The 14,110-nt window shown below is 33.7% G+C and overlaps 2 protein-coding genes across 3 annotated transcripts; one reads left to right on the forward strand and one right to left on the reverse strand.

The window, feature by feature from the left end:
* The first annotated feature begins 255 nt into the window (after nucleotides 1–255).
* On the forward strand, nucleotides 256–10,044 carry LOC106672883 (serrate RNA effector molecule homolog). 2 transcript variants are annotated; one of them, XM_014404670.2, is made up of 15 exons: nucleotides 256–531; nucleotides 606–698; nucleotides 3,907–4,002; nucleotides 4,235–4,402; nucleotides 5,670–5,736; nucleotides 5,813–6,140; nucleotides 6,236–6,286; nucleotides 6,607–6,656; nucleotides 6,715–6,825; nucleotides 6,905–7,045; nucleotides 7,589–8,062; nucleotides 8,120–8,398; nucleotides 8,464–8,576; nucleotides 9,794–9,883; nucleotides 9,950–10,044. In XM_014404670.2, exons 1-15 carry the CDS (start codon nucleotides 437–439, stop codon nucleotides 10,020–10,022), a joined length of 2,229 nt encoding a protein of 742 aa, XP_014260156.1. In that variant the 5' UTR covers nucleotides 256–436; the 3' UTR covers nucleotides 10,023–10,044. The 2 variants fall into 2 exon arrangements, with proteins under 2 accessions (XP_014260156.1, XP_014260157.1); XM_014404671.2 differs by lacking the exon at nucleotides 3,907–4,002.
* A 452-nt stretch (nucleotides 10,045–10,496) lies between these two features.
* Nucleotides 10,497–13,993, reverse strand: LOC106672884 (derlin-1). Its single transcript, XM_014404672.2, has 6 exons — nucleotides 13,723–13,993; nucleotides 11,629–11,740; nucleotides 11,450–11,541; nucleotides 11,069–11,217; nucleotides 10,897–11,007; nucleotides 10,497–10,831 (listed from the first exon to the last, which is right to left on the reverse strand). Exons 1-6 carry the CDS (start codon nucleotides 13,873–13,875, stop codon nucleotides 10,720–10,722), a joined length of 729 nt encoding a protein of 242 aa, XP_014260158.1. The 5' UTR covers nucleotides 13,876–13,993; the 3' UTR covers nucleotides 10,497–10,719.
* Nucleotides 13,994–14,110: the final 117 nt, after the last annotated feature.

Here is a 14,110-nt window from a genome sequence, read left to right on the forward strand (position 1 = left end):
TTGTGCTATATATATATAATATCGCAATTGATCGACTTTGGGTTTATCAATAAGAAATGTTGGAAGGGGGAAAATTGAATTATACATGAAGTATAATTAATGCTAATTAAAAATAATATTTTGTCTTGATTCTTTTAATTTGTTCAAACAAAATTAAACAAAGTTGCGTATTTTAACAATTGATTTTGGCTTTTTGAATTAAAACAATTTTGTGATGGAGTAGTGTTGGTATACCTGTGAATTTCAACCCTGCGCGATGTCCGTTTATAGGAAGCTTGGTTAACTTTCTCGCGGTTGTGCTTTCTGTTTCGTCGTACTTCAATTTGAGATCTAAAGAAAATTAGAAAAACAAAGGATTGCACTTTCTGAACCGAGGTCTTTTATCCATTTGTCTCGAGTTTATTTTCTTCTTCTTTTGGATAAGAGAAAAAGAAAAATGGGTGACTCGGACGACGAATATGACAAGAAGCGGCGGGACAAGTTTCAGGGCGAGAGGACCGAGTCTTACAGGAACGACAGGAGGAAGGAAGAGTGAGCCGCTTAACAATTATATATTACAATTGTTTTAACGAGATTCTTTTATTACAAATAAAAATTATCAACAGCGATTGGGGCCGGTCGAGAGTCAGGAACGACTACAGGGATCGCTATCAGGGATACCAGGATATGCCGCCTAACAAAAGGATGAGATTCGAACCGTAAGTTTTATTTAGACAATATTACTTGGAAATGGACATCTTCAAGAAAATCACTTCTGCAAATTTCATTCAAAGTTCTTTTTGTTTTCTATCATATTACATTTCCCTACTGAGTTCCTCCCTTTTCATCCCGTTCCCGTCTACACCTTCAGAAATCCATCCTCATTACCTTAAAATGCGTGTTCTAGTTGTAGGAAGTTTTGCAGGCTTGGCCCAGTTCGCACGGGGGCGATTGGTATGCGATACCGGTATTAGATACAAAGAGTATTTAGGCAATTAGATTCAGTCGTTTCCTCTCTAGCTGTTCTCACTTGATCCGATCTTTATTGGACAAGTTAGAAGCTGTATCTCTTTGGTATTTAGATAAATGAAAAACAACTAGGGATAGAATAATGTGGATTCACCAATTAATTAGGAATGTGACTAAGGCAGCTACGCCTTCTTTGTAAAGAACTACTGGAAGGAAGTTTCTAACAATTACTGCATGTCATTACTTCATATTATCTATACAATGCATGATCCAGATGAAGTAAATAACCAATAAATTAAGTTATCATTCTCAAAAATGTCACTTCTATTTTTTAAAAGTAATGACAGTCGGATTGAGCAATCTGTTCGATACAGAATGAACTGTATGAATGACAATGTCCCTTATGTGCCTTTGTACAAAAAGAGTCTGAACATCCCAAATGACAAAAATTGGTATTTTCTTCCAGTCTCCCCGACTGTATGATGGGGGGTCTGTCCCTGTGTAACCTCCATCTCCTTGGTCTGTCTCGAATACCAATTGCCTACATGTGAACAGAGCCTTTCGATCCCAATCTCCTCATAATTTATGTTATTGTAATATAAATATGATTATGATCAGCAATCAGTATTAGATTGAAATGTGGGGAGTTAGGAGTCATAAACCCTGATTTTGAAATCATAACGTTATTCTTTTGTTTCAATTGTCATTTGAAAGTGTACTAAATTTTCTAAGTTTTCACTGATTATACTTATTGTAGTGTGATTGTCTCCGACCTATTTGCCTACTCTCATTGGCTTTGCATTTAATAACATGTTACAATTTTACACATAAGTTGGTGTTGGTCTGTTAAGGCATGTTTAGCTTTGCACCATCTTCTACACTGGATTTAATGATGTTAAATGATCTATTGAAGTAGTGAGGAGAGGTCAGGAATAAAGTATGATAAACACCTTTTGAATTTTTGTCGATGTTTTGACCTTTATTCGAGTCATCTTCAGGGTCTGGGTGAATTACAAACATATGTTGATTATAAAAAATGATTATACACTATAGATGTACCAAATATTTCATACTTACATAAAGTGTGATGCTATTCTTGTAGTGTCATGTTTGTTTCATGTGTAATTGTTGTGAAAAGTGAATTTGCATTCTGCTGTTTGTTGGTAAATCTGGGAAATTTTCTTTGGTCAAGGTGGTTTTATTTGATTCAAAGAAAGTTGAAAATGGGGATTTTCTGGATTCAATTTTTGATGGGCATAGTTACTAATATTAGAAAGCTACGGCTGAGTTTACATGTACCTATGATGTAATTAATGCTGTGTGTCTGTCATTGTAAACCATTTCTAGAAAGTTGCGTTTGCTTTTGTTTTTTCAGTGTTTAGGATTTGTATATATATGTAAGAGGTAGCGATCTGAATTCATTGGTTTTTGGTACCAATCTGTACTTATTTTGCCAACTTTTTGTCTTATTACACTATTATTTGACTAGGAACAGTATTTGTTCCTGTGAATTGTAAGTGAGGATGTAAAGTTGTTAATTGTGTCTAATGTTTGTATTTGATCTGAGGGTCCTGCTGTTAAAATTTCATCAATCGAAGAGGGAAAGAGTAATGTGAAAGGTAGTTGTGTAAAATATTGTACGAAAAAAAATCACTCGCCCAATTAAATGCAAGAATCACTCGTGAAACACTCTCAGGTTAAACATTTCCATGAGGCAAAACATGTTGCAACCCATAGGAAAGACAAGCATGAGTTTAGAACTATACCAACTGCTACAACAGTGTTTGCTATCTTTTTTTGTTGTACTTTTGGTCTTTGTCCTATTTTGTTGCTCATTTCTTTCTACGCTTCCTTTCACTTGTTCTTGTTATGAGTTTTTTCTTTAACATCCCACAAAAATTGCTTGCTGTGATACATTCAGATAAGTTCTTGTTCATGCTCAAACTCGAGACAAGTGTGTTTAAGTGTAGAGAAAGAAACAACGTAAGCACACCAAAAAACAGACTGCTCGTCGGCTCACCTTGAAACATCCTCACGCCAAAAGTTTCTGAGTCCCGGCTAGGTACAATGTGAGACAAATTTTATAAAACTTATTGCGCGAGTGATTTTCATGCAGTAGAAACCCAGCTTTATAACAGCGTTCAGTTATTGTGTCATCACTACATGGCCAACATTGCTGCCCATGGCTACGCCAAATAGTAGAAATGTATGTGAAATAACCATTTGTGCAACAGTGTGATAACATTGTTACATTGTTATGAAGGATGTGTATGGGAGATTTATGTGTGGTCATATGGCATGCCATTTATTTTTGATAATGTTAAGTATTTAGTTTATTAGGATGTTTTATGAAACGCAATGAGGCATCTAGAGTTAGTGTGTAGTTTGTGTGTATGATAATTTGGTTTATTATGTTTTTTAAACTAAACAAGTCTTTTACATTGCAAGTGGTGCCTATGATATTAAGTTATTGATACTATGTTAAATGGAAACAAATGGCAACTGACTGAAGTTGGTGAAAAAGGTTAAACATGCCTGATGCACTAAACAGCGAAGATAGGCAGACAAGAAGATCACAGACTCGCTTCTTAGCTGATCAAAAGTGTAGTGTGTAGTCTTAGAGACAGTGATCTCGGAACAAGTCAAACATTGTACAACGTACTCCACATTGACAGAAATGAATTTTCTTATCTTGATTTACATGTCCATTCACCATGAGAAAACTCACCAACTGACCAAACGAAAAAATCAAGATGATAAAATGCCGGAATTTGTCATGATAGAAAAAACTGGCAAATATATATACCAGGACAATTATAGATGATAAAGTTATATTACTTTACAAACCTCACTGCAATGTTTCACAATATTCGACTTTTCAATCACTTTCAAATGAGATTTCGTGTCCAACACCATTTCGGCTTGGGTTTCCCCAACTATATTTCTTCTTTTCTAAAGGAACGAGGATATCCGTCGAATGAGGTATGAGCCACCATACAACTCGTACAACTCCTGGGTGCCAGACAGTGTTAGCTATCCGCCGGGGAACTCTAGGTACGTTAAGATTTGCAGAATAGACAAAATAAACCTTTCACTATTTCACAAACATTCAAAAAACGAAGGAGTTTTGAAGATGTTTTATTTATTTATTTAATTAATTAATTTATTTATTTTTAATAATTCTGTGTTTATTAATTTTTTACCATGTCTTTTTCTTTTGCCTTTTTTTGAAACTATAAATCTCATGAAAATATTTGTAAAAATACAAAACCATAACAATCAACAGAGGGGATGTTGACACGCAGCCACCAATTATGACATTCAAAGCATTCCTGCAGACGCAAGATGATAATATTACGGATGAGGAAGCTATCTCAAAGTATGCTGAATATAAAATGGAGTTCAGGCGACAGCAGCTTAATGAGTTCTTTGTCGCACACAAAGAAGAGGAGTGGTAAATATAACTAGGCCAAACTTATGTGCCTACCTGTATATTTATATATTTTTTCTTTTTTGTATTATTTATTTTTATATATGAGAAGGCAATTAGTAATATTGGATACTTTTCATTATTTATTCAGTTTTAAGCATTAGATGTATTGACCACTTTTCTACTTATGAATACTCTGGACCATACTGTGGTCCAAAGTATTCATGATTATTTAATCAATAATAATCATTTTATATTTATAAGGTCACAACGTTATCCATCTTGACAGCTACCTTCTCATTTCAAGTAAAATATGGGAACTAATCAAGATTTTATTGTACTTTTACTGGTAAACAAAAATAACTAGAGATAGTAATTTATGTTAGTATATAAAACATAAATTACTTTCAATATTACTTCATTTCATCAGTTTACAAATATTATTAATCCTCTGTCAGTATCACTATGCTTTTGATAAACAAGTGCCACAAATATTTCCAGCAGAGTTGTCTCTTTTTTATTATGCATTGTAGATATTCTAGTAGTTTTGTCAGTAAATAATTTAAGTTCCCATGTTTTCTTAACATATCTATACAGTGGTGCACGCCAAAAAAAAATCTATAATTTTTTAAATAATTAATTGAGATACATTAATTAATTATTCATTTACATGTTTATATAACTAAAAAAATCTAAAAATAATAAAAAACCTACAATGTATTTTAATAGAAAAAACCTTGGCTTGCATTTTTACACTGTTTAGGTGTTGTTTGACAATCATTATTTCTATAAACTTGTATTTGTTTATATGTACATATATTTTTTTATTTATTTTTTTAATCATTTGTGACAAACACACAAACCAACTCTTTTTCTAGCAAGAGCAAATATATTTTAAAAAGGGTACGACAATTTACGACGCCAATTCATTATTATCTTTTTCTATGCAATTTATAAACTGTGCGTTGAAAAAGTGTTACGGTTGTTAGGCTCCTGATGTATAAGATGTTACTTTACAATCTCATTTGTCTCCATTCTCTTCGGAATATGAGCAATTATAAAAAAAATTGTTTTACTAAAAAATCCTGTTTTAAAAAATTACAAAAAACTTAAAAGCTCTCGAAAAAAGTGTACAAAAGGTAAAGTTTCAGAATTTTTTTAAAAATAAATTATGATGTTTTAATTTTATTTCCATGTTAGTCATTTCTCTCCAGTTTTAAAGTTTTATTTTTTGAATTGATATTTCAAAATAGAATACTAATTTCTTTTATTTGTTTCTTTGCAATTGTAGGTTTAAATTAAAATATCATCCTGAAGAGTCACAGAAGCGCAAAGAGGAACAAATATCAGCTTTGAAGGTAAATATTAATTTTGAGTTGTTTTTTTCCTCCACATTAGGCTTTTTGAAATTTATTTACTTTGTTTTATTTTTAGAAAAGGGCGTCCGTGTTTTTGGAAATGCTTAACAAGTCAAAGATCGATGAAGTACGTGTAGATGCAGACCAGGGTGATGCAGTTGTTAAACTTCTCGACTCTGTTGTCATCCGGCTGGAAGGAGGTACTGACCTAGACCTCCAGGTACTTGAACTGACAGAAACTCCCCCTGATAAGGAAGATAAGAAGGAGAAAGAAAAAGAAGTCAAGGAGCCTGATGGGGAAGAAAAAGACACGGACGAAATCAAGGAAATTAAGGAAGACGCTGAGGCAGATAATATAGAAAAAGAGGAAAGTAAAGAAGAAAAAGAAGAAGGACCTCCTGGAGGTATATTACTGTTTTAAATAAAACCATATTGCACACTTACTATTTATGTACACTGCAGTAATAAGAATTTATTATAAAATCATTTTTTTATTCAGTTGATGATGAACCTTCAAAAGAAGACGAAAACTCCGAGATTAAAGACAATGGTGAGTTATGCAACATGCATAATTTTGTTGATGGTATTGTAACACTAAAAATTAGAATATAATAATTGTAAATAGGGTTTTTTCCACAATGGTAAATTCTCTCCATGATTGAATTATATTAAATCTGAATTTGATATTTTCTTTCACATTTTTAGTATCATTTGCACATAATTCTTATTTTAATGCAGATAATCAAATAAATTTTAAAATTAGAGATAAAAGTAAGGCTAATGAAAATTTAAACATATTTATATTGATTTCTGACAAATGGTGCCTTAAGTATTGTTTGTATACCTTAATGCTGATTTGTATTATTACAGGTGAGATGAAAGAGGAAGATAAAAAAGAACCAAAAGGGGATGATTCAGATGTGAGTCATAAAACCAATTTTTGTTTTTTCATTAATAATTTTTGACTTTCTTTTACAGAAAGAGCAAAATGATGAAGTTGTCCCTCTTACTCCACGTCCTCTCCATAAAACATCATCGATTTTTCTTCGCACCATCTCGCCCAGGATTACAAAGCAAGAAATTGAAACGGTACACTTTTATTTATTAATTTTTTTTATTACAAACGTACAATTCTTATAATTAATTTGTTTGCCTTATCCCTTTGCAGATTTGTAAAAAATATCCTGGATTCTTAAGAGTTTCACTTTCAGACCCCCAGCCAGAACAACATTGGATTAGACGAGGCTGGGTCACTTTTAGAAGAGATGTTAATATCAAAGAAATATGCTGGAATATCAACAACATAAGGGTAAGTTGAAATTCTAATGATGGAATTGATACTTTCTTCTCAATGACCATTTCTAAAGGAAAACATATTTATATTAGCAAAAATAATACCATGATGATTTGTTTCCTTAATATTTCCTTATTGAATACATAATTTACAATTAAGTATTCTCTACAAATTTCTTACGAGTGAATTTAATTGCTTTCAGTGTTTAAAAATAAAACAATTGATCCGTAAAGACAAAATCGGGTGTCGGTGGCTGCTACGGTATATGCATTGACACAGCTCATCACTGTAAGGTAAACGTCCTGGGTTCGAATCCAGCAGCCCTGCATTCAAACCCGACACTTACAAATGGGCTTTATTTAAAAAAAAAAAAGACGCCCTCGGATTCATATAACCTCATAGTTGAATACCTTCATTTAAAAAAAAAGTAAAAAAATACTATTTCAAACAAAAAAAATCGGAAAACTTGCTCCCTGGTGTTGTAATGAACTATAATATAAATCATTTTAAAAAATCATGTCATATTTAAAATTTTATCAATAATGGATGTTTTTGCAGGTAAAAGATTGTGAGATGGGCGCAATTGTGAACCGTGATCTTTCTCGACGTGTTAGAAGTGTTTCTGGGCTGTCCGCTCACAAACAGGTGGTACTTCATGACATAAAACTTTGTGCGAGGATAATACAGGAATTGGACGCTCGCTATGGCCTCTGGGAAGAAGAAGAATCAGCCAAGGAGACTGATGCCAGCTCATTCTGCCTTGCAAGCGGAAATCCAGTACTCCGTGATATTACGGAATTCCTTGTGGAGGAAGCACCAGCTGAAGAGGAGGAACTGCTAGGGGAGGGAGTTGTCACCGACGACTCAAAAAACAGGCATTCCGCAGCTCTGAAAGTTCTCGATCGTCTCCTCCTCTACTTGCGTATCGTCTATTCTGTTGATTATTATAACATGAGCCAATATACTTCTGAGGATGAAATGCCCAATAGATGTGGCATAATGCATCTACGTGGAATGCCATCAAATACTGAAGTAAGCAAGCTTTTATTCACTTATTATCGACATGTGTTATTTTTATTTGTATTTTAGGTTTCGCAACAGGAAATAAATGATTACTGTGAATCTTACAAGACAAAACTCGAACCATTGGTTAGACCGCCTGAAACACTTTCAGAGGCAGAATTGACTCAACTCGGTGCCAAATCAGAAGAAGCCGAAGTCGAGAAGTTTATACAGGCCAACACACAAGAGTTGGCAAAAGACAAATGGCTGTGCCCACTTTCAGGTAAAAAATTCAAAGGGGCTCAATTTGTCCGGAAGCACATTTTCAACAAATATTCAGACCAACTTGACGAAGTCAAAAAAGAAGTGAGTAAAAAATATATACAAATATCTACAAACAGTAATATATCTTAAATCCTTTTCTCCCATAGGTGGATTATTTTAACAATTATCTTAGAGATCCAAAGAGGCCCCAATTAGCAGAACATCCTGGAAATAGAGGAGGAAAGAAAGATGTACCGTCTCCTTCAGATCCTACTTTCCAGTAAGTATAAACATAATTCTATGGAACACATTGACTGCATAGTCTCGAAGGCCTAAATCTGTTCTAATTTGATTTTTCTGTTTATTTTAATGCATTTCAATTTGGATTTTTTTTCCACTATAAGAGGCACTCTTAGGGAAGGATATATTGTCTGCTATAGAGGCGTCTATTTTTGGAATAAGAGCGGGAGAAAAAATGTTTAGTATTAACATGAGTCACATTAGAGATTACAAGATATCGACTTCTTTGGAATGCCTAAGATTTTAGCCTTTCGTATGATTAGAGGGTTTTCAAATTCATCGAGCATATTTGTGCATCAGAATAAACAATCCTCTGAAACATTTCCTCGCTAAAAATACTTAGTTTTTAATTGCATTTTATTATCTGGAGGTACTGTAAAAAATAAAAAGGTCTCATTTAAAATTTTTCGATTCATAATAGGTGCAGTACTGTCTAAGTTTTTCCATCAGTTTTGTACAATCTCAGTGTCTACTGGCGTTCCTTCTCCACAAATGATCTTAAAGAAATTGTATACCATGTGCTAAATTTGTTGAGCCTAACTGATGATTATTTAAAATCTGTTTATACTAAACGTTTTGCAACTTAGGACCTAAGAACTTCGGAAAAACGGACCAGACATTGGTAAGTTACCACCAAGTTACAAGACCAAGCACAGCAAAAACTCTGCAGGATTGGTAATTTCCATGTTAGTGAAATTTATCTAAATAGTCCTTTTTTATTTAGAATTTCACTGTAGGCCGAGTCATGAAATTGGTGTAAATCCCTTTACTCAGTTGTACAAGTGCTTGGGCATTGTTAGTTAATAAAAATGTTTTTAACCCTATTCTTTTAACTATGTTCATTTTTTTTGGGGGGGGGGACAACTTTAGGTATTTCAGCTTACAGCAGACCTTTACTCTTAAGGTGTATATAATTTTTGAAGTAGAAGACCCCAGTCAAATGTTTTGGTTTAACGCATTTACTGTGGGACCTATTTTGTTTGACTTGTTTACTTACTAGGGGAATATTTTTTGAGAGATTTGAAAGTACCAAGAGCTTGTCGCCTATCACATTGAACTTGTTAAAACTGACATTATTTTCATCCCTTTAAGCGGTTATTCGATGACTTAGGACCTTTCAGGGATTGCAGTTGCCAAGTTATGCCTGGCTCAAATGTTAAGCTTACAAAAAATAAATAAATGTATTATCATTTACAGTTACCAGTATCCACCTTTTAAAGGTCGGGGATTTGGCCATTTTGGAGGACACCCGTTTGCCAGAGGGAGAGGTGGCTTTCCTCGTGGAAGGTAATATAGATCAAAATTAACATCAATCACAGTCACAAATTTTATTTTTATACTTATTTCTTCCAGGTCTGTGGATTATAGGCCAATTATCACTTATAGGGACTTGGATGCACCATCAGAGCCAGATGAGATTATATAAAGTTATTATTTAAAAAAAAAAATTAAAAATTTAAAAAAAATGTAAAAATAGGTAGTGTAATAAAAAATTTAAAAAGAAAATAAATTTGAACAATATGTGAAAATGTTTTTGTTTATAAGATGTGTAATGACTATGATTTTTAAATACTTGAGTCTATTTAAAAAATAAAAATAAATGGAAACTAAAACGCCAAAATAATAAATTATTTTTTAAAAAACAAAACTGAATCTAATGTATTTTATTTGTACTGAAAATATCAAAATGGCACAATTAATAACGGAAAAAATAATAAATATATTACACACAATAATATAACATGTCAACTATACCATAAGACAAAACAAAGAACCAGTAACTGACTAAACAATAAAAAAAAATAAATTATTTCTATTGAAATTATCTAAACAACAATCGCTCACTGTCACCAAAAAGGTGTTGAAAAAAATTGCACAGAAGCAAATACACACTGATGTATAAGGATGGTAAAGATATATTTAAAAAAAAAATTATATATTTCAACTAGCGGGCCAACGATATAACAAAATTCATTATGAATAATTAGTATAAATCTGGTCGTCCTGCATAATGTTTGTATGAGAATGTAGTGGGTATTTTTTTTAAAAACTTACATATATTAGCATTTTTTAATATTTTTTTTATAAATAATTATTTTAAAATTAAGGAGTACATTTATAAATTACTGGGCACCTAGAACATGCCCTTGCCCCCAGTTGTACCCCCTTGGGCTTCCATCAGGTGGTCGACCAAAGCCCTCGTTGCTACTTCGTACAGACGGGAACCAATCATAGCTAAAAGGTCAAAACGAAAAACTACGTAAGACTTGTAATATTTAAAAATAACAATAAGCACTTACAAAATCTGAGGTGTTGAAAGCAGTTGAGGGCCACCGAACTCCTGTGGGTACTTGAACATAAGGAAGAAATAGATATGTCCCACTATGATCCCACACAACTCCATCACACCCCTAATAAAAAATACATTTACAATTAAATTTAGATTGATCATCTTGAATTGACAATTCTTACCCGCCCATTACAATCGAGTTAAAAGCAAGCAGTACCCAAGGTAGGTACATCGCCTTGAACCGAGAGCCGAACCAGAAGCTAATAACTACATCACGATTTAATTGGCACCATATATAAAGTATGCTCAATACCATTGGATCCATGAGAACCTTCAAAATAAAATTTATTTCATCATGTATAGTTGGGGGATAAGTTAGAGTGAAAAAAGGGTTAGGAACAACGGTGGGAATCAAACCCACAAATACAAGCTGAGAGTTTATCAACCAGACCACTTGGCGGTCTCCAAAATTGAATGTTAGTTATATAAAATGTTTTGTACTTGTACTTTTCTCTGGTTTATTTTATTTTATTTTTTTGTTAAATATAAAAATGATTACATACTGATATTTGCACCAGAAGGCCGATAACAACACATACTAGCCAATTAAAGACAAGTAAGAAAAGGTAGTCAGCTGGTCTTCCAAAGAATTGACCTAAAAGTCATCAATAATCGCATGATCATTCATCATCAGTATGATTTTTATTGTGTGTATTGAATGTTTTAAAAACGTATGATTTACCGGTCTCGAGTCTTATTGAGTACATGTAAAGAAAATAGCAATTTATGATGAAATGAAATCCTGTTACTGGTGAAAGTGGATAGAAGAAGAGTGCGGTGAAAGGTCGCCATATCTAAAACATAAAGCAAATACATTTTTAACATATTTTTTATATTTGTAAATAAATAGTTAAAAAGCCCTCTTTTTTTTCCTTCATATTTGTAAAATTTAAGGATAACACTACACAGGCAACATCAGTACCATGACTGAATTACAAGTGTGGTGATTAAGTAAAAAGCTCCAACTTGGGTAAATTAAGAACTTCAAATTTTCCCGATACATATTTTGTCAGCTAGCATTGCACTTCTGAAGGATGGTTCCCAGGAAGAGTAGGGCCGTACCTTACTGGAATGTACACAATGCAGGACAACATGTGCCATGTCCGATGAAGCACCACAAATCTAAATAAACATCTCGTTAGGCTTAAAGTTATATACATAAAGAATCGGTTCATTCAGGATTTCACTTTAACTACTTGCTAACAGAAGTGATATAAAAACAGAATGAACAGGTTGTAATCAAATCAAAGGAGTCCATTTATGCAGTCAACCCGAGGTAAGGGAAAAACATTAATTTCGGAAGTATCAATAATAAATAATTTTAAATATGGGAGTTTTTAAGTTTCTGCAGTGAAAGAAAAATTCAACTCCCGTCATGATGTCGAAAAATAAGCCAAGAGCTGTACACCAGAAGTTGAAAAGAATCACCTCGAGGGAATTGAACGAAGGGAGTTGAGGCAAGGAGAGTAAAGCCAAATGTGGGCGATTACAAACTGCCAAGAAGATGACAGACAACTTTATGATCTACGGAGTTAGCATAGAGCTGATGTCAAAGTGAGTGAACTGAGAAGTGAATAGCTGTTGAGACAAGGACAACTGACTGCAGAAAACTGTTTAGTAAATAACAGTGAGGCAAGAACTGTAAAGCGTTACAGAGCCAACTGAGCAAAAAAGCGAATAATTGGGTGAGTTACATGTCTGAAAGATTATTTTTCGAGGTTTCATTGTGACCCAACTTTATACCTTCTTTTGATTGCGTACTTTTTCCCTTTTCAAATTGTCTTTTCTCCATTTACTTACATCAAAATTGGGTAAGGGAATTTGACAACTCACTGTTTTTATATTACCTTAAAACAAGATATTAACTGATTTAAGAAACTTATCGATTAAATAAAAAACTGACGTTACTTGCAATATTTCCAGTCTGAGCCAGAAATACTCAGGGTCACTGTACAGATTGTCCAACAAGTGTTTCCGCTGGTTTTCATATTCCGGGCATTCTAATATTAGATGGCACATAGGTCGCATGTCGGGCAGTTTAGTGATGTATTCCTATTCTATACATGTAGCTCCCCAACAAGGCATAGTAAGTTTTCACTCTGAAAAGTGGCATAGAAATAATTTTGCCTGCCCCCTTCCAAAAACCACAGTTTAAATTTAAACTTTGGAAATAAACCACAGCTGCCATAATAAGTTTGCTGTTGTCCATCACGATTGGTAGTAAATTGAGGACTCAGACGACACTTGGCAAATACGTATTCGCCATTTTCGCACAAACTAAGTGGTAGAACAAGCTCTGATGTGTGCATAGGCATACTGTTTGGCGAATGCCAAGACGAGCATCTCGAGACTTGACAAATGTTCCGTAGCATTTGGCGAATACTCGTAAGTCTGTCAGGCTAAGTATATCAAGGTGGTCTGGTTGGGACATGGGAAAACCGACCATGGGAACCAAAAACCGACTTGCAAAAACCTGCACAGTGGAAATATTGTTTAACCTGAACTGAATTGTCTCGAACATTGAAGAGACTACCTGTTCGAACTTCTCACTGAAACATTTTTATCTCTGTGCAACGGATACAGATCTGTAGGACAGCAGTTGGACGGACATTTACCTGCGTTTCGTGTACTTATTGAAAATTCCAACGAATATCATTCTGTAATTTTAATCATATTTATACGTAATATTTGCCGGCCGAAAATCTAAGAAAATTACAAGTTCAGATCGTAAAAACCACACTTTTTAGATAGAAGTAAAACTACAGATGCGGCTAACCTGGAAGTATTTGACAATATGATCGTACGAGAGGGTCAACTGGTAGGCGCGCAGAATGCCGAAACGTCCCAGCAACGTGAAGGCGAAAGTCAGAGAGAGCCAAGAACGCGTGAAAATAGGCAAAGACCTGAACCAGACACCAATGTCGCTCATTTCAATTTTTTTACACTATATACTTTAAACTAGAGAAAATGATGGAAATATGCGTTCACTAGCCCGATGACATCGCCGATTTTAAGACAACGCATTCACTGATAACAAGAACTAAAAGGTTGCAAACACTGAAAGTTATGTTTTATTTAATTTTTATTTTTTATTTTTTTGTTATTCTTTAATTTCTTTAAAATATACTTTTCGATTCTTCTGCCAGAATATGAAAATATGAGGA

Source organism: Cimex lectularius, unplaced genomic scaffold, assembly GCF_000648675.2.
Source record: "Cimex lectularius strain Harlan isolate CLEC.00 unplaced genomic scaffold, Clec_2.1 scaffold46, whole genome shotgun sequence".
Classification (NCBI taxonomy): domain Eukaryota; kingdom Metazoa; phylum Arthropoda; class Insecta; order Hemiptera; family Cimicidae; genus Cimex; species Cimex lectularius.